This window comes from Strix uralensis, chromosome 3, assembly GCF_047716275.1.
Source record: "Strix uralensis isolate ZFMK-TIS-50842 chromosome 3, bStrUra1, whole genome shotgun sequence".
NCBI lineage: Eukaryota > Metazoa > Chordata > Aves > Strigiformes > Strigidae > Strix > Strix uralensis.
In genome coordinates, this window is record NC_133974.1 from 109,697,068 (window position 1) to 109,721,313 (window position 24,246).

At 41.0% G+C, this 24,246-nt stretch overlaps 1 protein-coding gene across 13 annotated transcripts in view; it reads right to left on the reverse strand.

The window, feature by feature from the left end:
* CDC42BPA (CDC42 binding protein kinase alpha) overlaps positions 1–13,737 on the reverse strand; it is a 191,607-nt gene extending 177,870 nt beyond the window's left edge. For all 13 annotated transcript variants that reach the window (XM_074863873.1, XM_074863878.1, XM_074863872.1 and 10 more), the window contains exons 1-2: positions 13,316–13,737; positions 12,269–12,493 (exon numbers count right to left, since the gene is read on the reverse strand). In XM_074863873.1, coding sequence (XP_074719974.1) covers positions 12,269–12,464 — 196 coding nt within the window. In that variant the 5' untranslated portion in view covers positions 12,465–12,493; positions 13,316–13,737. The remainder of the gene's footprint in view (positions 1–12,268; positions 12,494–13,315) is intronic.
* Positions 13,738–24,246: the final 10,509 nt, after the last annotated feature.

Here is a 24,246-nt window from a genome sequence, read left to right on the forward strand (position 1 = left end):
TTGCAGAGATATTTAAGATGCTAACAACCACTCCCTTTTCTCAAACAGATTTTCAAGGCAATATATGCAAGTGCCCAGTATCATTGTAAACTACTTTCTCACCAGGAATCATACTACTGAAAAAGGACATTTACAACCCTCCCAACTTGGAAACAAATACACATTTTTAAAGTATCCTTTAAAAAATTAAAGCAAAATAAAGAAAATATTCTCTCTGGACATCTAGAAAAAGCTACAGTACTTGAAGTCTAGCTTTAAATTCTTAACCAGTTAATGCCTTCACATAAGTGGCTTGGCTTTCTTTAAAAGCTCAGCAGCAAATATGAACTGCTTTAACACAGCACGGCTATCAGTGAATTAACATCACGCTTATCTCCATTAAATGGGAGAAGAATTTGGCTTACAAATGCTTTCTTCTTCCTACCAGACACACATGACAGTTTTGGCTCATAGCTGTTAAGTCAACACCTACCACCTAAAGTCTGTATAGGTTTACTGTATTTAAAAAAAAAAAAGTATTTTCCTATACATATAATTTCTATCTATGTATACACACAGAGTCTTCTAAATACAGTATCTGAATTTCTATTTAAGAATTTTATACATACTCATCTTGAAAGACAGACAGTCCTCCTTCCTAAATATCCACTGATGAATCCATCTCCATTCAGATGTCTAAACTTTCTGAAGTCTTGACACACCACCTATGGCTGGGAAATATGCCTTTGACTGGAGAGCCTGTTTTTCTCTAAGAGAACAAGCAGCTGGGAAAAACAGTACCTAAGTCCTCAAGTACCAGGTACAGAGGAGTATGGTATAAGATGGACACTAAGGCAGAGAGAAAGAAGAGAATCTGGGTTTATTCATCGAGTCCTAGGTTGAAACTGAGAGGCTCAAAATATTGGCAAGTAGCACACTTACAGACTTCAAATACTTATCTTATTCAAATACTCTAAGTGAGAAAGGACATCAGGTATTACACAATGCAGCAGAGCTACACTGCTTTTATAAACACACACACAAAGGACCCCAAACCCCTGTGATAGGTGTTTATGTTTAACTCAAACGTGCAGTTTGACATGCTTGACCTGGCTTCTCTTGAAGTTAATTAAAATTCTGCCCCAAGCTTTTGGGGGATGGTGGTGGGGGTGTTATTGAAAACAACGACTGGCATACCACGAAGAAATCCTTGTAGCTTTGCCAAAATTACTTCATTTACCATCTTCCAACTCCTGCAAGTTTCCTCTGCCGTTTCCCATAGGAAATGGTTTTGTACTTCAGATGCTGGAACGGTGCTAAGAATGACCTTCACACCCTGTCGCTGCAAAAGCGTATGATTTCACATGCTGCGGGGGGGGCGGGCGGGGAGGGATACAGAAAGAACTGGAGAAGGTGTGCCCAAGAGAAATTGAACATCTACAGTAAAACCAAATACAAAAATGGCAGTCTAACATTAGCAAAAGTGCCATGAAAATCTGTCACTAAGTTTTGTTTATTGCTTTAGAATCAGTGGGGTAAGATCAAAACTACTTTATTTTACTGAAGAAAATACTTGCCCCAAACAAGTGATCTCACCAGATCTGGCAGCGACTTATTAGAGAAAATGGTTTCCTTAAACTGAAAAAAAAGAAGTAGACAAAAAATAAAAGGAAATCACCAAAAGATGGAATCCCTCTCTGAAGTGAAAGACGCAAGGCAAGAAACTGTTGTTCTTTTAGGAGACAGAATAACATTTGCTTAACTGCTAGGTCTCAAAACGTAAAATTCAATTTTGCTGAACACAAGCAGTCATCACTAAGAATTGCCATTAACATTCTAGGTGGGTGGGGGAAAAAAAAAAAATCACAAGATCACATGGAACAAAATTAGACAAGTTTTGAATAATCATATGACAGTTTGATGTTATTGAAAGGTTTTAGTGCCACAGATTCAGCATGTTTTAGAACTAAATGTATTGAGGCTTCAGCAGCAATGCACAGGGACATATGTAGCTTTTGGGCTGTTTAAGAAGCTTTTATAATTATAACCGTGATCATATACATGGTTAAATACATTTACTGACAACATAAACTACATGACCAAGATAAAGGAAAAAAACCTTCGAGACTGGATTGTTCCCTTACGAAGAAAACTTAGTGGTGAAATTAAAGCAAATTTTTAAGTACTAATGTCAAGAATTCCTTGGAAGAGATTCCCTTCTATTGGTAGTGCCAAGGATCACAAAGTGAATGTAATATTGTCAGTAAATAATACTGATTAATTTCATTAAATAATCTTACTTTTGGAGAAAAGGAATGCAAAAATTCAAGAGTGTAGCTAGACAGCAAATCAGCAACTGCTTGCCCCCACTGCACCCTTTCTTTCCCTCTCAGACAGTTGAAGCACTAGGCTACTGCCAATAAGGTCCGATGACATCTCTGCTAAATCACCCAGGAAGAGACTTTTCAGGTGTTAAACATGAGCTCAGGCAGCATATACTCAACAGCGTATTTGTACGGATATTCACTGAAGTAGCTAAGAAACTATGTCATTAGAAGCAACTGCTTCCCAGATGATCTTCTCTCAAATCCAAGTGTTACTCGAGGATCGAGTTAACCAAGAAATACCAAGTTAACGAAATAATACACCCCAGCTGCGGCAATATACATCATATCTTAGTAACCTTAACTCTATTTAATAGAGTTTGCTTTTTGAGAGTCTGGATTATCATCATCAGTGGAGACATTGTCATTCCTTTCAGAAAAACAGGTAAGACACAAGAGTATAAAGAAAACAAAAATGTCAGCCTACCAAATACTTAGACCCAGAAAAAGCAATTTGCCTCAATTTATTTCAAGAGTTAAATTATGACTTTTGCAAAGATACAAAGTTTAGAAATTTATCTTTCACTAGCCAAAGGTGGTTGCTAGCTACGAAGATAAAAACAGTCAATATTGGGGGTGGAGGGACACAACAAAATAAAGCATCTCAGGACAGAAACAGCACAGCTAAATGATAATGATTTTCTCTGCAAATTTCTATTTGCGTAGGAAGCTGCTTCTATAATTTCGCTCCAACATATCAGATCACAACAAGAACAAGTCTCTTTTGTGTCAGTCCCTACCAAAATTATAAAAGGATCCTTTTAAATTATCACAAAATAGAACAACGTCAAGTGTTTTCTAAAAGTTGGGGGAAATAGAACAAAACCATTCCAAGTGTGTTAATATAAGAATCCTTGTCTTTCAGTTACAAAACGTACAAGGAAAACTGTTTAAAGACATTGAGTGATACTATGCCAAATACCACAAAACACACAAATACACCAACACTTTCTTTCTCCAAGAAATTACCATCATCAAAATCAGACAGCTATTTTGAAGATGCCTATTCATGATTAGAAATTTTCTCATTGCAAGAAGAAACATTTCGGTAACTGTTATGGAAACAAAAGGGCTCACAATTTCTACACCAAATATCTATCAGAAAAAGCTGGTAACGTCAAAATTTGATTCCAAGTTGTAGCTTCTTTGTATGTTAGAGGGAATCTGAGAGGCACCGTCTAAACATGGAGCACTGGAGCTACAGTAGGTGAAGCCGTTGAAGTCTGGGCTGTTACAGTCCTAGCCCTCTTTTGTACAAACACCAGTACAATCGTTTCACACAACCAGATCAACAGACTTTAACGCGTTTCTGCAGGGTTAGTTTTCAACTGGAATCTGTCCCTCTGCCCACATAAGCACCAGCAAAACAGAGATCAGTGGACTTAGCCAGCCTTAAGACACCATCAAGTCAGCTCCCACCCAAGATAAAACCAGCCGAGTTACAGTTAAAATACTAACTCCTATTTCCTCCTCCTCTTGTTACTATGTGTCCTGCAAAACATTCAGACAACACAGTGCTTTATTTACAAAAGGCAGCGTGATAAAGGTGAAAGAGCTTTAATGAGCAACAGCAGGAAATACCTTGGGACTATGGTGTCCCCACAGCACAAATGACGTTTTCTTAAACCACTTCACAGTCATGTAACACAAGTTGTTGCTACCCTTCCTACAACTTCTGTATTTTAGTTTTAGTTATTAAAATGGTAAAAGCTATACTCTCGCTCAAGTCTCTTCATATTTAGACTACAGGAGTAAAACAGATCAGAACTCCTTACAGCCAGAACAAACAGCCCAAGGCCCCAGCTCTACAAGAGCTTACAAACAGAAATGATTCATGTTAGTAAATCGATTGATACCTACTGGATCCAATAAGAAATATACAGGATGTTTATAGAAAACGCTGTGTAGATGGCACCTGTAGGTAAAGCCTGTGTGTATGTCTCACACAGGTGACAACTTTTTGTTACCATTCTCCACACACAATCTCTATATTATGAGCCTGACCAACAAAATCATGGAAGCTTGAGGATGACTGGGGAGAAACAAAGGAAAAAACCAATCCAAATCCAGAAACCAAGATTTTGGCCATGGGAGCATCAGACCGACACACGGCTATCTGCCTCATATAAGAAAGTGAGATCTTGCTCGGATGAAAAGCAACAAGAATGGAAGCGCAGAAGAAAAGAAGGAGGCTTCAGCTGAGAAAAGGTACCTACATTAAAGCTCTGCTTTGGAGTAACATTACTTATGAAACACACACAGAAAGGAAAGGAGGAAGAATTCAGAAATGGAGACCTGTGGGCACTTCACCGCAGGTGAGGTCATGTTACAAGTAGCACAGTCACACAAGCCTAAAATAAGGTAGGATTTTAAGATGAAAAGGATGAAACAGGGACAACAGTGGGAGGGAATACCTAAAAAAAAAAAAAAAGAAAGAAAATTACTTTACACAGAAAGACTGCTCACATATCATCCACTCTGAGGACAACATATTTCCATGCTCCTGAGATAAGACAATAGAGTCCTCCTCCAAGTCCTGACTTCTGAGACTGAAAAGAAGCTGAACAAAAGATCAATAAAGTGTTGCTGGCCTAATCCCACAATGTTTGAAGGAAATGTAGTTACTGTTATTAACATCTATGCCTGCTTTTTCCCTCCCCTTTGAATGCTACTCTAAACTCACCTAGTATTTCTACAAAAAAAATTACCATATATTTTTACTAAATTACTGAACAAAATTCATTTAAAAGCTTGGCTTTTTTTCCTCAAAATGGCCTATAAAATACTCAGTTCATAACATCTACAAGCTCCAGATCAAAAACTTTTCAAAAAGATGCAGAGAGAAGGTACACTAAGAAGCTGAACTTTAAGAGTAAAAGAAACCTACCATATTGTGTAACAAAACTAATTTAAATCAAACTAGAAGTCTGGATATGGATAAGGAAGTATTATGAAACACTAAGTCTTAGGAGTCTGGATACACCTCATGTGGATTTTATCCATGGTGACTGCTAGTAAACCTAATTAGGCTGTATTACTAGAAATAAAGCAAACTGACTCATCTGAATAGAAGATTTTTTTCAGGTATTATTAAGCCCAATGTCATGTTTAAACTATCTGAAATAAAAATCTTGTAGCTAACAAAAGATTGCACATGACTGACCTAAATCACTTGCATTTTTTAAAGATTTTAGTCCACATTAGTAGCATTCCCAAGTTTAATGAGGATTTTAGAAAAATAATGTGGTGAGGTGAGTTAGACAAGAGTAGAACAAAATATTCTAGTTGTTCCGCCAGAAAAAGAATATCAAATTAAGCAAGTACAAATGCTTATGGAAGGAATGCCTGCTTTGCCAAAAGGTAAAACTTAAAGAGTCTAGGAGCTGGCCTTTTCTTTTAATTCTGTCTCAGCTATCCACTGTACCTTTTTTAGTCAGGTTTTACAGCTTGGCAATAGGATCTAATTGCTTCTGGAAGTTCTCTGTGCAAATGGAGATGATAAATTTTTTACAGTATAAGATTAATTAGGGATGCTATGCATGGGTTAATATTTTGCAAAAACAGATCCAGGATAATTTACAGTGTCCACTTTCAGAAAATAATATGGGAAAAATAATTTCCAGGATAGTAGCCTGCATCTACTTTGTATCTGGAAATTCTGTACTTGCAATTTATTCACAATAAAATTTCAAAACAACACGGGCACTTAACTATACAGCCACAGGTATGACTCAGAAGTGAAATTACTTTTATTTGCTGCTGCTATTCAGAAGCACTGATCTATAGGCATAAGATACAGCTTCAAAAAGAAAGGTAGTTTCTCTCGATCTTTGTAAAAAAAAATATATATAAAAACAAAGTATTAAACTATATTGGGCCAAATAAGCTCATTGTTCTTATAGCACAATATCCTTCTTTCAGTCAGCTGTGAACTAATAAGAGGCTACAGGTTGTAAAAGAGTACAAAAGAGTGTAAAAGGGCCAAAAGACAAGGAAGGAGTTTAATCAGGTACACACACACTCAGCATCATGTGCTACACAGAGGTTAAGAATTCAAACACACCTTCGGCAGTACATTTTACAGTTATGATCACCCCTCAAATAAACTATTGGATTAACCCTTTAACATGGTATGTCTTAGTAACAGAGAATTTATTGTGTTGTCATGAGGTTTATAATGCCCACTGAGCAGACTAACTCATATAATTGTATTTCTCCATTTGTCCCCATTAGACCAAAGCATGCTAGGAATTTCTGTACAGAATAAAGGCATTCCTAAAATTCCTGAAAATGAAGTATTAGTTAGCTTTCTATCTAAGCAAGCTGTACTCCTTTGCAATAAAAAGGACATCACTGACAGAAGTCAGTCAACCTAAATACACAAGCCACAGAGCCTGTCAGGGAGCCTCTGAATACCTCCAAACTTCCCCAGCCCAAAAGAACAAAACCAACCAAAATGAACGTCCTTAAAAAAACACTTAATTTTAAGTAAAAAGTAAGTTTTAAAAACTTGGTATACAGTATATGTGTTAAGAAACAAATGTGTTACAATGGGTTAATGCCTCACTCTACTGGAAATTGGCTTTAACCCTCATGCAAAACAAGTAGAATTAACTGGATGGTCTCAGAGCTCATTTGATCACATCAGAACTGTTGATAAACTTACAGTAATTAGTTTCCTCTGTTCGTGACAAGAATCAAAACTGAAATAAATGTGGGAGAGGTCACAATTCAAAAGGTATAGAGGATAAACACACAGCTACCTAACAATAAGGTCCGCACAGGCAACCATTCTCCTACGTATTTTCCTGCAATCTTTTTTCTTTGTTTTTCAAGTGAGTTGCTATAAAACTGCATCTCTGCAAAAGCTGCTTACACAATATTCTGAAACATGAGATTTGAAGGTCGTTTCTATTTGACAGCTTTGAAAAACCTCCTTCTTTCACCCTAATCAATAAAAAGCATTTGTTAGCTGCAGCTATGTAACTGAAACACCAGTTTACATAAAATAAGCAGTAAAGCGTTATCATAAACAGTGACAGAAATGTGTGTGTCAAGAATGCCACAATGACTTCTGTGTAGATTGGATCCCCATACCTCCACATACCTCAGCTGCAGGCAATGAAATAACTCACATTTACAATCAGATATATGCTTAAGCACATTAAGTTGCTGTGACAAGCAGGATGCTCATTCTTCCCCAAAAAGAATTTAATAACTGTTTTCCCTTATGTCAATCAGGCCAAAGAGGTATTTCCAGTTTTATTACTACAATAAGGAAAAAAAAAAAAAAGGTAATTCCTAAAATGTAAATTTTTTTGAAAAATGTATTTCTAATAGGTTAGATAGTACTAAGCACCAAAGTCTACTTTTAATAAAAAATAAGGAACACTTAAAAGCTGAAGTCTTTTACTGCTGTGTCTACTAAGAATAGGACCTAAAAGAAGGATTATTTTTTAACAGTTTGTTCTAAAAAGCAAAATATAAGCAACTCATAGCTGCAAAAGCCTGTGACTTGTGTCATGACCTACAAACAAATGAACAACACAGAAGACGTGCAGGAGTCTAGAGGCAAGATTTTGTTTTCTTTTGTTACTAATACTTAAAAACAAACCTAGCTTCAGAATGGTATACTATTTTTTCTTGAGAAAAAATGTGAGAGAGAGAGGAAAGAGAAAGGAAACTCTGACAACCTCTCCACAACTCTGTCTTGAAAAAATGGTTTTATGGTGATAGAACCATTTTTAACGTCCAGAAGACATGCTGCACATCTGAATGACAGAAGTACGAGACCAATGATGACAGTCTAGTCTATGACCATAACAGCACTGCATAAACACCACAACATTTCAGTTCTACTAGAGGTGAAATGAGAACAATTTAATCCTTCTTCCAAAGCCTCCTTCGGTAGGAAAAAACCCAACATAAAAACCACTAAAGGATAGTTTACACTTTTCCTACACGAAAACAAGCCACTGACCTCCCCACGCTATCGGTAGTGCTCTCCATCTTCCCTCCCTTATATCTCCATACATTTTGAAGTTTATTCTTGTTTACTTTCAATGTATCCTAAATAACATTGTTCTAGTTTCTTTTAAAAACCAATTCAAATTGGAGCCATTGTAAAGGAAGTTTTCCCAGAACTAAAACATCTCCAAAAGCTTCTTTCTATCACTATATTTTGATTTCAGGTTGAGCTTAACAGCCTTTGTTACCTCCCTCACAGTCTTGAGTCATTGTGGCAGCTCAAACACATGTAGAAAAGAAAAAGCAAAGTGCCTGGAATTCTCAATAGCTTTGTCTAATTATAGCAACTGGAGATTACCAGAAAATCTCTTTTCTAAATCACAAATACAGCTATCAATAGAGATAAAAATGAAAACTAGCATCAAATACATAGAACAAGCCAAACCTAAATGTTCCATTTCCTTCCTGTCATCTCAAAATTTGCCCTGATTTAACCCTTAGAACTCAAATACAATGGTTGTTTCCATGGTTGTCTTTGCATATAATATACCTATGTAAAATAAACAACAAAATCAAATCATCTTCTTTGCATGTCACAAAACTAATAATGTATAAAAATAGGGAAAGTAGTTACACTTTCACTTTAAGCAAAAAAAAAAAAGGATTTTAGAAGTAATACTGATTCTAAATCACAAAGTAATCAATTAACCTGACACTTCAAACCAATCCAATGTAATGTCAAGCACCTCAAAAAGACTGAAAACCTACAAAAATGTAAAACTCAACTTCACATTCCAGAGACCTTACTTTCTCCACTTGCTGAGTTAAACTTGTAACATCAAAAGATGAACCACCAGTTCAGACACTCAACTGTTTCACCCTGCTTCAGTTTTTAATAAATTATAAATCTAGATAACAAGTGCATAAAATAGTCCTGAAAGATCCAAGGACTAGAACATGAAGCTGCTTAGTTCCCCTAAATATAGCAGCAGTCACATGGCCGTTACTAAGACCACATTAGCTTCTCCATGCTAGAATACCTCCTAAACCTTTCCTCCAAAAATTTTAGATTGTGCTATGAGTATTCAGTCTTACATGAAATACAGCATGTAAAATCTCAGACCTAGAACAGCTTAAATCAAAATACACATCCATGTACAGCATCCCCAAAAAACCTAACTACAAAACCAAACAGTAGCACCCTCAAAACTGCACCACTGAAACGCACAAAAAATTATTTGCTGTTGAGCTCAGCAGGACTCTGTGATCACCAAACAGCTATTTATTAGCCTTTTCTTAAAAATGACTATATAAATAAATTTTATTTGCTTCTAGAAATAATTTTAAAAAGCAGTTTAAGGTTAAGATGATGAACAGTTCTCAGGAGTATGTACTTTGCAATTTGTAAATGCACAAACCTACCAGTTCATACCATTCTAAGACCAGTTACAATAATTTCAGATTGCACTCACCATAGTAATAAAGCAAAATTGTGGATGCTTGGCATAAACGCACAAAATGTCTTTCCAAGACAGCAACCAACTGACCACCAGTAGATATACCAGGCACCACGTTTTATGTCACTGATGGGAAAAATAAATTAATACACACTATTTTATACGGTACATTCAAAATTAAGAGTGCTTCATATGCAGCAGCTTTCAGAACTCCCCGGTGTACAACTGGTGGTATTTTCCCTACTGTTCAAATACGGAAGCTGAAAAAAATCAAGCTGAAAGCACTTCAACATTGAGTCACTGAGGGAGGCAGGGGTAGAGCCTACAATTTCTGGCTGCCAGCCTTCTGCTTCTGCCACTACTCGGCACTTCTCCGACTTTAAAACCACATATAACCTCCTTCTAATCAACCCCTTGCATTGTTTCCCCTTCTGGGGAGAGATACGTGAGGTCATGATTATATCAAAGAACAGGGTACCCTTAGTAACTTGACTGCACCAAAGCACTGAAGGGTACACTACCTCTGCGAGAGCCTCATTTTGCCAAGCTCCTGATCTCAACAGAAATGCCAGAGACCGCTAGTTTCACTAGGAAGGCTGGCTTTCAGAAGAGACAACTCATGTGAGTGTTTGCAGGATAAAGACATCATTCACATAGACACTTCCAACGTCAGATAGTAGAAACCATTGCTCTTGCATTTCACCTCACAAACGCTCTTGAAAAAACACTCAGGGTAGAAGTCCAGATAGCAAAGCTGGGAGCAGATGGAGGACTCTGGCAACTCAGCTCTGAAAATGGAAGGAACTGGTCTTGTCTGAAGCTGAAGAGTCCTGCTAAGGCACAGTTGGAGCATGAGAGCGGAGAAGTAGCAGGAAAAATAGGCCAGCAAGAAACCTTACTCCAGCCTTTCCAAAACAGTGTATTATTTCCATCAGCGGCCTGTAAAGTTTATTACAGAAATCTTCAGGTACCATCAGAGCCTTGTAATGATACATTTATCCATCAAACAACCCCCCACCAAACGCACCAGCACCCAATACGATGGGTCCCGAACATGCCGTTACGCTGATGGTTAACTTTTTTTTATTATTATTTACAGGATATCAGCTGGCTAGATCTGCTGCAGACTACACTAAGTTTCTGCATACAAAACACCCTTGAAGCCACCATATTTTCCCAGTTTTTCACAGCTTCTCTATGCCAGTGACAGTTTTAGAGGGAAGATTCTTCAGAAGTACTTTTAATTACTACTTCCTCCTTAGCTAGAACGCATTAATTATAGCCTGTTCCTCCAGATAATAAGAAAACAAAGGCCAGTGCAATATGAACAGTACGAGAAACTTAATTACTGAGTCAGATGTCCTTTAGATGTCAGTATGAGTACAGTGAGGAGCAGGAAAATAAAACACACACATATCAGCCTCAAGTTGTTAGATCAGTTATCAAAACAACGTCTTTCCTCGGTGACTTCATTATGAAGAGCTCAACCAGCTAATTAATCAAACGCCTGTTACGTGTTTTAAAAATGTGCCTTTTTTTTAATAAAGGAGGCCTGCTGATGTATTTATTACAAAGCAAATGTGGTAAATGGTTCTGCATGTAAATGCAGAAGTGCTGCATGACTTTGAAGTTTGAAGGTCAGATACAGTAACCGTTCTCATCAAGGTTCTTATGTCAGACTGCATCTTCTGTTTTGCATCTATGTTTTGGAGGAGGAAGAAAATTAATTAAAAAGAAAAACATAGAGACAACCAGTTCTATGACAACTTAAGAAGAACTGGAATGCTATCATTTACCTGTCTTCATTTAAAAATCTGCAAATACCCTACCTCCCCAAAACAAAGAAAGAAAATGGAAAGGGTGCTGGGGGGGACACACAATTTCATTCTGCTTTTCAACTTTTGTTATCCTCATCAGGAAAACCAATCTAATAAAGTCAGCAATTATTTTATGTTAAAGAAGAGAATGTAATTTTCTCCCTTTTCACATATATTTCAAAACCATATCATTTAAGAGAGCTGGAGGATTTCCATGTTGATCAACACCTTTTATTTTAAAGCAGTATAGATCTGACTGCAGATGCAAACCAGAGGATTGTGTACTGATCTTTTTTCCAGGCATCAGAGAATTCAGCCCTCACGCTTCTATATTCCCAGCAACTTTAGGAAACAAAACTCAACAGCTGGGCCTGAAGGCAAACAAATATGCCTCATGTACCAGAGTCTGATCCATGTCAAAAAAAACCCTCACAAAAAACTCCACATACGTTTTACATGCATACCTCAAAGACGAATAACCACTATGGATTTCTTTTTAGCACCACCACCATGTTTAAATACAGTAAAAACAGTAAAACTGATAACACTTCCCAGTAAAACACTGAGTTATAAACAATCCCCTCTTACACATAAATAACAGACGTTATACAAAGCAGACAGGAACATGGACGGATGTACACAAAATAAACACATTCAAACTTACCCCACTCTAGATACTCAAGGATGTTCTTCTCTCTTCTCAGAGGGGAATTATTACATTCATCATAAAGGCAGATGAGTATATCCAGCAAGGTTTCCACACTGAAGCATAGCCCATTAGTCTGAGTTGGCCCATCCAAAATAAACCGCTCCAACTGCTTCAAACGCACTTCTCCAGACATGGTTGTTTCAGTTTGCATTGGGGTTTCTTTTTTAATGATTATTATTACTTTGCCAAAAAAATAACAAAAAAAATAAAACAAAAAAAAATCTTTTGAGGGTTTTGTTGTTTAAAAAGAAGTCAACAGTATTTTTAACAAGTGTCAAACTGTGGCAGTGCTTGATTTCCAGCCCACCTCGGTGTTACCAGCCTGAAACTAAACCCCTGCGACTTTCAGACACACACATACAGTGTGTATATCTGTGTATGCATAATTTTTAAGAGAAGAAAATAGCTACCCTAAAAAAATATATATCTTTTAATATGCTTAATAAGAAAGCAAAAAAATACACGGCCACTCCTGATGCTTTAATAATAATAATTGCACTCAAATTCAACCAAGACTGACTGACACCGATTTCACCGTGCGTGCACAGGCATACGCACTTAATATATTTAAAAAGGTCTTCTCCTTCATTCAAAATGCAGATCATGCAGCACGATCCTGAGAGGAGCCCCACCGCATCATTACAGCGTAACAGCCCCCTTCGGCTCTCACCGGCCTTTCGCTTCCCACAACGGATGGGAAAGGAAAAATATATGTATTTATATCTTTATATATACGAAAGGGAGAAGGAACCAGGGCGCACACCGGCGGGGAAGGAGGCAGGGAAGGAGGGAGGGAAGGAGGGAGGGAGGGGGCCGCGCAGCCCCGCCGCCGCCCCCCCAGCCCCAGCCCCGGCCCCGGCCCCGGCCGCGGCCCCGGCGGGCAGCGCCTCCGCGGCCACCGCGCCCGCCGTGGGGGTGGGGCGCAGGTCCCCCCGGCCGCCCCTCCTCAGGGCGCAGCCACGTCCTGCCCCGGGCAGCTTTTCCCTTCCTCCTCCTCCTTACCGAGTCTCCTTTTAGGGCTTTTCAGTGATTCAAAAAAACTAAAGTCTTCATCGTCGCCCCCTTCTCCTCCGCTGCGCCAAGGGGCGGCGGGCGGGACGCGCGCCCCTACACACCGGCACCGCCGCGGGGCGGCTGGGAAGCGCTCCGAGCCCTGTCAAATCCTTCCCATGGCTGCTGCTGCGGAGACGGCGCCCTCCTTCTCCTCCTCCTCCTCCGGGTGCGCGTCCTGAGGCGGAGGGGAAGCGCCGGCGACCCCGCTCCGGCCGCACGCTGCGGGCCGGGAGGCCCCGGCGGCGGCGGCGGCTTCACTCCCGGCGGCGAGATGCTCTCCCGGCTTCGCCCCGCCGGGCAAAGGGCATCCTCCCGCGGTGCCCGTGTGGGGTGTGTGTGTGTGCGTGCGTGCGCGGGGCGGCGGGGAGGGGTAACGGCGGCGCCCTCCCTCCCCCCCTCCCTCTCCTCCGCTTCCGCGCCCTCCTCTCCCCCGCCGCTCCCTCCCTCCCTCCCGCGGTCACACGCAGCAGCCGCCGCCGCCGCCGAGCGCGCAGCAGCCCAACATGGCGGCCGCGGCGGGGGGGAGCCGCCGCCGAGCGCCGCCGCAGCGCGGGGAGCCCAGCCCGGGCCCGCCGCTACTGATGGGATTGAGGGGAGGAGGGGGTGCTGCAGCAGGGAATGCAGGGATACGGGCGGACCGAGGCGGAGGGGAGGGAGGGCGGGAGAGGGGAGGCCGCCCCGCAGCGCCCCGCGGGCTCCGGCCGCAGCCGGCGGGCTGGGCCGGGCTGCCCCGCGCAGACCCACCCGCCAGGCCGGGGGTCCCGCCGGGGCCTTCCCCGCGCCCCGAGAGGAGCTGCCTCCCCGCCGCGGCCCTCCGCTGCCGCCCGAGGCCCCGTCCCCCTCAGCCGCTGCCCTGCCGGCTCGTCTCCCCGCAATTCCGCCTTTAATTAAAAATCAGCCCGATTAAGGCCGGCGGGGCGAAGGGCAGGGGGAGGCTGTTCCATGGCCACGGTTAGCTCTGCCGAGCTCCAGGTGCGAACACAGACCCCACCCGCCTCACGCTTCGACGGCTGAAAACGTGACCGAAAAAGCGGCGGTTCATGGCGGTCACACCCCGCTTGTGAGGTGCCGTCCCTCCCCGAGGAGCCCGCCGTGCCACCCCAGCACACGCTGGGGGAACAGGCTTGTTCGGCGCTGGAACGGGGTCACCTCCAGGATGGGAGAGGGCAGCTGCCCGGCAGCGCGTGGGTTGGCGGTTCTCCTCTCGAAAGGTGTCAGGGGTGCGGTGTTGTGCTCGGGCTACCGCGGGTGATTAAATGTCATCTGGACGTCAACCCGTAACTTCAGTTCGTCCTTCCTCAGAAGTCAGGTGAAAGGGCAGGAAGGCAGCGCAGCTCCCAAGGGTCACTGGCTGTAGGTGAAGTTCAGCGTTCTCCGAAAACCCGCAAAGTCCTGCGTCTGCTGGAGCTCCAGGGAGGGAAACGGCTCGGGCATCTGCTTCCTCAGTTTGATAACCAACAGAAGACCCTCAGCTGGGTTTTGCCATAAGAAGCATCTATATAATACTTTTTTTTTCAAACTGGCCTTTTTGCCAGCTGATATAAAACATCAGTCTTATATACCCATGAGGATGAAATACACAACACGATTAAGCAAAAGTCCCACATGTTTGCTCAGAGTTGCTCAACTATAAAGTCACTGGTGCGAAGCTAGAGAGGACAGTGACTCCTGCTCCATGCGAGTGAAAAGGCAGAGCAGACGGGCTGTGGGGCTGGGAAGAGTCTGCTTTCTGTCAGTGAGCCTGGGAAGGGGATCCATCAGCTTGGGCAATGGCCTTTCAAGAGAAGAAACTCTCCTGCCAACTCTTGGTGAATGAAGAAATGTGTAGGGAATTTAATTCTAAAAGCTTTTTATGCAGAAACCCTCCAAGAAATATTGTTAGGAACTACTAAAAGTGCAAGTGGGTTGTGATGCGTTGAAGATTAAACTAAGAAGATGGGGACCAAGGAAAGGGTTCCCTTCCCATGCTGACCTACACCCTTGGTATGACAAGAGCCCCGTGCAAGGCTCTGGGGTGCTGCTGGTCCTTGTCCGCTAAAGGTCTCGTTGAACAAGTCACCGCAGAGCCTCCATGGTAGGAGCCCACTCCAAAGCTGTGGCACGCAGGCGGTTTTACAGCGAGAGTAAGGTATTTCCTGCTGGCTCTCCGCTGAACTTGCGGAAATAGGGACTGAAGCTGGGGGTGAGGGGCGTCTGATGTCAGCAATAAAAATAAATTGCTATTGCTGGGGTTGGTGGACCAGATCAGATAGCACTTCCTATAGGGGTTGGAGACACGTCAGCCAAGTTCATCCTGAACATACATTAACCATTAATAGCATTGCAGAGGGAAAAGGGAGAAAACAAAGAGTTAAAGGTATGTTAGCTCCTTGGACTTTGGCACCACTTGGTAGGGAAGTGAACTAAAGAACCACTGCCAGAGATATGATGGGTGTGGATATTTTACTTATTTACTTATGTTACTGTGTTTTCCTCAGCCAATAATAAAGTCTTTCCTTGTTTTTATTGCAGACAAAGTGTTTGCAAACAAGGAAGGGTACCTAGCAAAGGCACTCACTTTCCCTATATTTCTGGGTTTAAAGTTGAACCAATGTTTCTGTCAGCACCACTTGACAGAAGTTGCACATCAAGCCAGTTCTTTTCAGCATGCTTTCAGCTCAAGTGAGGCTATGAGAGGCACACGACACATTTTTCTATTAAAACTGCGCTATATAAGCTGCAGTTGAACACAAAACCCAGGAATTATTTGTTCTCATCTGATAGCCTGTCCAAAAATATATAGGTGGTCCCCATGTCAACTGGTGATACAGCGCCCACTGCACTGTAGTCAGCCGTCCTGTCATAGAAGCTTTGAGGAACAGGTAATGACAACAATGCCTAGTGGCATTTTTATTTGCTGGGTATTATCTATGTACCAGATGAGTAATTCTCACAATACCCCCACAGGATGAAAAAATATTTTCTCTGTTTTATAAGAGAGACTTTAGTCCAGAATATTTAGAAAACCAACAACAGAACTTAGCGTAACACTCAGAAATTCCTTCTCCCTTGGATGTTCTGACACTAAGACAGACTGTCTCCTAAAAATACAGCCGAGTTGTGCAAACATACCCCAATATTTCATAATTATCATGTATTTGTTTCACCCCATTCTTATTAATATCACAATAATATTTGCTTCCTATTGCTTAGCTTTACAAATGTTTACAGTACATAAAGAGTAACTAACGATAATAAAGCATTTTTATCTTACAATAAATTAAGCAAGCTGATAGCAACACAGGGAATAGTGGGGAATGAGGAGGATACGGTATTAACAACATGTATGTTGAGTGTTGCAATACTTAATGTTGGTATAATAAACAGCCTTTTCTCTCCAGGGACATGAGATTTGTTGTTTTGGGTGAAATATTGCAGATATCTGCTTTTGGCATGCAAACCATTTCTAAAGTAAAGAGGCATCCCATACACTTCCTGGCAGATGAATAAATGCTTGCGACTGGTAAATCTGTTACATACTTAGGGGCAAATACTCAAGAGTGGTTTTTATGTGTTGACAAAATTTTGCATGCAGGCTTTTCTGTTCTCCAAAACTTTGTAGACACACATTTGTTTGTACTGACATAGCAGTTCATCTCCCGAGGAAAATTTGGGCAGTACTCTATGCAAAAACAGTAGTGGCACCCAATTTAGAGAACATGTGTTTAGACACGTGATGGTGCCATTTGGAAAGGGGTCCTACAGCTGTTGTCTGAACTATAGCAATAACTTAGGTTGTTGTAAGAGATTGCAGGTAGCTGCAGGTGGAGCGCACATTGGTTGCACTCTAGGATGACTCTGAAGACTTGCATGTGTGAAGTGAGCAAAACTTGTTCTAGTGTCTGTAGCATTGTAGTTTCACATAAATCTTACTACTGGGGGAAACTTAATCCTAGCGGACAGAGAGGTCTCTTCACTGAAACTGATGACTATCATAGAACTTAGTACCTATAATAATGCATTTAGTACATGCTTTAATGTTTTTAAAGACTTGTAAATCTATTATTGTTTTCCTCTTTAAGTGTCTTGCCAAGACCTGTTTCTCCTGTGAGGTCTACAGACAAGTCCAAGTACAAGCACTAAATGGTACCTGGCAAAATTAATGCTTATTATTTACCTAATCCCAAAACAATGATCATAAATGTGTATGCATATATAGATATCATAATAAGTATGGAATTATCTTTCTCTTCCCTCTTGCTTCTTTTATTGGTCTTTGGAGTCTTATTTATAGTCTTAACAATTTTCTGTGAATGGCTGAACTGACTAATTTTACCTCAGAGACAAATTGCATCATGCTGATCTCACTACACTGGTTCTGCATCAGCCTCACTCCTCTGGTTTTAGTCTTCATTTAAAACTAATGAGAATGTAGCCACCACCAGGACACAATTTTCTGTGAAGGATGAAGTGCTTTTGGCCCTGCTGAAGGGTCCAGGGGTGCTGTGCTCTGAACAGAAACAAGATAGCCTCTGTGATTAAAGAAGAGGAGAGGAAGCAATGAAATTACATTTATAACTGCATGAAATTGCTGTTATTTTGAATCCTGCTTTTATGATGCATACTAGCAACTGACCAAAATCACATCTCTTGCTGACCTCCAAACAGGACCCTGTTTGCACTCTGACAATGCTTTTTCATCTTACTGTAAAAGTGGGACCAAGTCTGCCAAAGCTCCTAGGGATGCTGTAAAGCTTAATTAGTGTCTGTGTAGCAATCTGGGATTCTTTTTACTTTCCTTTCCTCAGTAACATAAATCTAAGACTGTTCTTTTATTTTCGTTTCTCTCTTGTTTTTGTAGTCCATAATGTCTGCAACTTTTCAAGCCTTTAGTCACTCCATAGTTCAGTTCTCTCATCTGGATTCTTCTAGCTATGCTGAAGTTTTCTTCCACTGTCTCCTGAATCTGTTAACCATGTTATGCCGCCTTCAAAAGTTGAAGTCTTCTCAAGATACTTCAGTCCCTTAAATGAAGCTATTTAATGAGGTAGAACTCTTCCTCAGGTCAAGTGGCTTTTCAAACTGAAGAGTTCTCAGGAAGACCACATATTTATTTGTGAAACTGGATGGATGCAAATTTCTGCCACTGCCACACAAAGCACGACAAGAAAATCCATTGATTCCAAAGAAAAGTGGATACATTTACATTGTTTGGCTGATGCCTATATAAAACTAGTATTGCTCATCTTACAATTGCAGTAACTCGACATGAGAGCTGCTTCTAAACCTACTCTCTTTGCAATGTTTCATAATTTCTACTGATCATCATCAAGACTTTTGATATCTGTTCCTTTAAGACTGTTCACCTCTTCTTCTGGTGAACACCCAAGACTCTATTACGGATTTTTTTAAAAAAGGGTATGCTTAGAGATGAATGCAGTGAGGACCTGACTGTGAAAGTGATTTAAAAAAAACCCGCAGTGAGCTGCTACTGTCATATAAGTAACAATGATGGAAGAGACGAGTGAGGAAACTTGTGACTAAGAGATCTTTGATGGGAAAAGGAAACAGGATGAAGTGAGAAAAAATGGGATAGAGAGGAGACAGGGAGGGAGAGTGATGATTAATTTGGAGATCATATGGGAAGGAAGAGTAATTTTGAAAGAGGAAGCCAAGGGCAGGGAGTTTGGCAAGAGAGTGGAAGGGAAGCTAGTGAAGAGGGAGAGGGGAAAAAAAGCCCTTATTTGTAAAAAACAGCAGATTCTGCACTTAGATGAAAACAAGCCCAGCAAGAAGCATAATTTGGAATGTGAGCTCAGGGTGGATTGAACGGGATTAGCTTTACGTCACAGAAGGGCTCAGAGTGCTCAGCTCATTACAAAAGGGAGTGAAAGAGATCACACACTGATCTCAATTTCTCCAAGGTTGTGGAGTTTTCAGATTAGAAGTCTGACCGATTCAGTTTTTGTTTTAAAGTAGTATTTTGATTTATTTAAATTTTAATTGAAAGAACATTTATATACAGAAAACAGCGGTGCCTTTATTTTATGTGTTACTTATTTTTAACTTAAAAATTGCAAAACAGCAACAGGGCTCTAAAATATGTATTTCATTGGAAAGATAGATACGGACAATGATGATGGTTGCAATGCAGGCAGAAGTCAGTGTTTTAATCACGGATAGGACACTTAATGTAAAGAGACACCTCCATCATGGTCTGCGGATTGTAATCACAATACTGTGACTTGTCAACAATTGGCATTTTGTGTTTGTTTGCTAAATTTTATTTAGATGGCAAGGCAGCTAGCCCCATCTTTCTCTTCATGCATTAAATTTACAATCAGTCATCACATTTTAAGCAGGTGATAACAATGGTGCAGCTAACGATGACTAGAAACCAGCACCTTTATTATTTGCCCGTACTACTTTTGTGGATTGATTCCTTCTGTGGTGAAAACTAATAGAAAAATGAAGTGCTCTGTAAAACTTGAGAGACTTGTGGAAAGCATTTGTTGTAAATAAAGGCCTCTTGCCACTCAGCAGGTAACTTTAGGTCACCTTCCAAAGAGAAGAAAATCCTGAAGAGAAATGGGCAATGGAAGATGATTTCAAAATGTTATGTAGTGTTCAGTCATTATCTCACTCAAGCCAATGCCAAAAAATTGGCATGGCTCCTTCATCTCAGCAAGAACATACGTGAACTCATAATTCTTCTGAAAAAAACAAAACTGTTTGGACTTAGATTTATGAATAATGAGAGTGGTTTATATCTTTGCACAAGATCAACCATTTTTCTTTGTAAACTGTCAGTGCACAAATTAAGAGGATTTAATTATATGGAGAGGTTAGAAGTGTGATTCCAACTATTTTTTGAGGTAGAGAAAGACAAATATTTGTACTAGTTTAATCAAAAGCGTGGACATAACACTGGCTTGGATCCTTGTGTGTGGATAGCAAGCCCTGTGCACTGAAAATAATTGCACCTGTAGAAGAAGTTGCTGGCCAGTGGTACAGCTTCATTTTGTTAATAGTGCTGCCTCAGTGAAGGTAACAATTCTTACAGAAGTGAGAGCAGATCTGCTAGCACCAGTGCTCCCTACCTGCATCAGTGCAAGGGAGCAAGGTTAGCAATGAATCACCATGTAATAGTTTAAAGTAACCCAGTTCACCTTGGCTGGGCTAAGTTGGGGCTCACTTAGTCCTCCCAAGACATCAAAAGGAAGGACAGTCTCCAGCAGATGGGCAAAGACAAGCAGCAGAGATGGAGTTGGGGACAATAACCTCTCCTAATGGGGCACACATGGGTCGGGAAGAGGATATTGCTGTACAGTCACTGTCATTCAGGTGGGCAGAAGTTTAAGTTACAGGGAAATTTTGGTAAGGCAGGAGTGTTGCTATGGTCTGCATTGATTCGACTCAATCAATCAAACTGAAGACAAGAACTAAAAATACTAATTAAAAGTAAATATTTCCAATCAGAGTAAGTTTTAACAACCCATAACCTGAAAGTAATTTGGCTGATTTTCCTCAGTTTTTGCAAAAGTGACTAAAATCCACCTGGCAAGCTTTAGATTCAAGCAGTTTTCCAAGCCAAAGTTATGATGAAGAGATGGAAATAGGGTGCTGTAACAGAAGCTAGCTTCAGCTTTAACCACAGAGATGTTGCTGCCTCCCCTTAACATCCCCAAGCTATGCCAAAGCACACACTAAGTGAATTAAAATCATCACATAAAATGGAATGTTTGTAAAACTTTAGTCGAGTAGTGTATTTATCTGTCATAGAAACATTAATCACAATACAGCTGTATCTCAAACCTTCCTCAGACATGGAGACCAGCACAGTTTGCCCTGAAGACTGACAATTTCTATGTGTGGTGCATCAGGAGGAAGCAAGGTCCAGCTACGTTCATCACCTGGAGTCCAGTGTTTGCTGCAATCGATTTCTTGTCTCGCTCCTGAAGAGGAAGGTTTCATTTCAGAGGCTATGAAAATTGGGTTTCCATGCAAGTAATGAAAAAAGATTTTTTGATGTTATAAAGAAAAGATTTGTATTTTTACAAAGAAGAGTGATAGCCATAGTTGTGTATTCTCAAAAAAAAAGACATCAGCAGTTATTAGCTGTTCTTTTGCCTTTTCCAACAAAGTGAAGACTTTCTTGACTGAATAATGAGGAAAGTGGCTAGCGGATGTGTAATTAGCTTCCAGCTATGAGTAGCACAGCTCTACATAGCAGCAATCTTACAGTCACTAATCTCACTGCTGTCTCCTACGGGAGGAGGAAATGAGCTGGGCCACAGTCTCTGAACCTCATCCTCCCTCCAATTGGGGACTCTGACAGACCCAAGGTGCAGAGCCTCAGGATGTTGAATTTATTGCTCCTGTTTGCTTCAGGTCCTTTCCTAAGACTCAATTCCCTCGCCCTGCAGTAAAAGTGATAATAATAAAAAGGACTATGATTCACAGTAAAGCACTGTATCTTGTTTAAGTTAAACAAGTACCTAAGTGCTCTGCTGAATTGGGGCCAAGGGTGGATTACTGAGAGAGCTGGGCAGTCTTCCCATCTCCAGCCAGTTCACCAAGTAGTCTCAGGCTAATCACGGAGTTGTTCTGGGGCTTAGTTTCCTGCACATGTTTATCATAGGGTATCTATTCTGACTGGTAAAGATAGGGAGATAATGAGGGAACATGAAAAAACTCTTCAGAACATCACAGAAGGAAAAAAAGTGCTGTAGAGAAAACAGGTTTCTGCTTGGGTATATATTATGTGTTAGTTCTCCTTATGATTTTTCTTTAGTCTCTGGACTCTATTCAGTATTCATGAAAAACATAGGGTAACTTATTAGCAGAGAGTCCACTTGCACTTTAAATGGCAAGAGCGTAGTCTGAATCCCACAGAAACCAGTGGAAGAAGATCCAGCACTGCACGCAACCAACAGCCCAGAACGGCTTAGGCTGTGTTGCCTTCAAGCAGCCTCATCATCCTCCCAGCACTGCCTACTGTAGGAGGTGAATCCAGCAGATTTTGTCCAGGCTGTTGCCTTCATGCCATACAGCAGCCTGAAAAATTAACTCACTCCCTTTGCAATGGCTTATTAAAAGGGAACTGGAACAAAGCCTTTGGCAGTCTCTGCCTAGCCTGTGCTGGGAGAATTTCCTCTGATCAGATATGAAGCTTTTAAGGCTGTTTTGCATTTCTCTGATTCGTACCTGGCAGAAAGTGGCCAGAGAAAGGGCAAGGGTGTCACTGTGGAGAGCTTTTTATTGATATGAGAGAGGCCTGGTTACCACATAATAGTTTGCAAGAACAGACTTTTCTTTTAACACTTTTTCTACTTGGAAATTTATATTACATTTTGCAGTTAGAGCAAAACAGCTCAGTGTATTGAATTGCAAGAGAGCTATCCTGGGTACATATGTTTACTGTATCTTTTGATACAGAGGAAATTAGCATAAAAATCTTTACTAAGAATAGATTGTGCCAAAATATTAGTTTTGTAGCATAACAAACAGACAGGAAAATATAAACATGCTAATCCATCCTATGCAAGATAAGAGCTGAGGTAAGGTTCTCTCCTGATTAACAGCTGCTAGCTGATGTTGTAAGCACAGTTGTGGAGGTCTTAATATTACATTACAGCATTGTTTGTGAAACCAGAAAATGCCAATGTTACTTTTTGCAGATTTTGAGGTACAGTTCTGAAAGAGAATAAGCTCTTTTTTCTTTATAAAAAGCGGCCATATTTTGTTTATCCATAGATAAAGCAGCACTGTAGCATACTTCTGTTTCTGTGACCTCCTCAAAACCTTTCTGCAGGCATTTCCTGATTCCCGAGTTCTGCAGATTTAGAACCAAAAAAGACTGAAGAGCAGTGAGTATCAGCAATATTTCCTTTTTCTATTGTGCACTCATGGGTCAGTCCAGCAGGAATTAGCACAAACCGAAATAGCTGGTTTTGCTCAGGCTCCCCTTTCTGCAAGGATAGAATTCCCAAATTCTAATCTTGCCCCCAATTCTGGCTCACTTTCTGTGCGTATAAGACGTGAGGTAGCTGGGGCCAACGTGCAGACAAAGGATTAGCACCCGTGGGGAATGAGCTGTTTTCAGCTCCCCCTGCATAACTGTGGATTTGAAGGTTTATTTCCTTACCTCTTTTGCGGTAAGTGAAGGGGAAAATCCAGTCGACCAATAAAAGAGATGGAAATACAGTCAATGGGAAGGGGTTGTGGAAAAGGGGTTTATGGAACGGGGGTTGTAACTAGGATGTATCCCATGTGAGTAACTTTCAAGGCCCAGCCTCCCACCTTTGCAGGGGATGCACAGGAAACAGAAAGCGATACAAGCCCGTTCTGGTGATTTCCAACCATGGGGAAGATCTCCGGAGCTGTTTGCCAGCTGATATGACAGACCATCTTTACCTGACTCAAGGCTGCAGGTGAGCAGGCAAAGAACTGGGTGATAAAAACTGGCCCTTGTCATCTCCTCCAGGGTTATGATGTGTGTGAAAATCTTCATCCTGACAGACAGTGAGTCCAAGAGAGGATTTGCCAGTCTTTAGCTGGAAACAAACTGTTTAGAAAAGACTTAATGCAGGGGCAAATCTTATGACAGAAAGAGCAAATTCAAAAGATAAGCATGGTATTTAAGACACAACAATTCAGTTGCAGAAAAAAACCCACTACAAATGCAGGCGATGTCCACTAAGTGCATTGTTCAGCGAGGATGGAGATTGGTCCTGGAGCTAATGGAAAAGGATGTGATTCATCCGTTACCGAAACTACACTAAAATGTCTCATGAAATGATAAAAAACATCAATACGTGTATTACATCAAAGTGTATACTCCATCGGTGATGTAAAGTTTGTTGCTTAGAGGGAATACATAGTGTGTAATTACAATACCA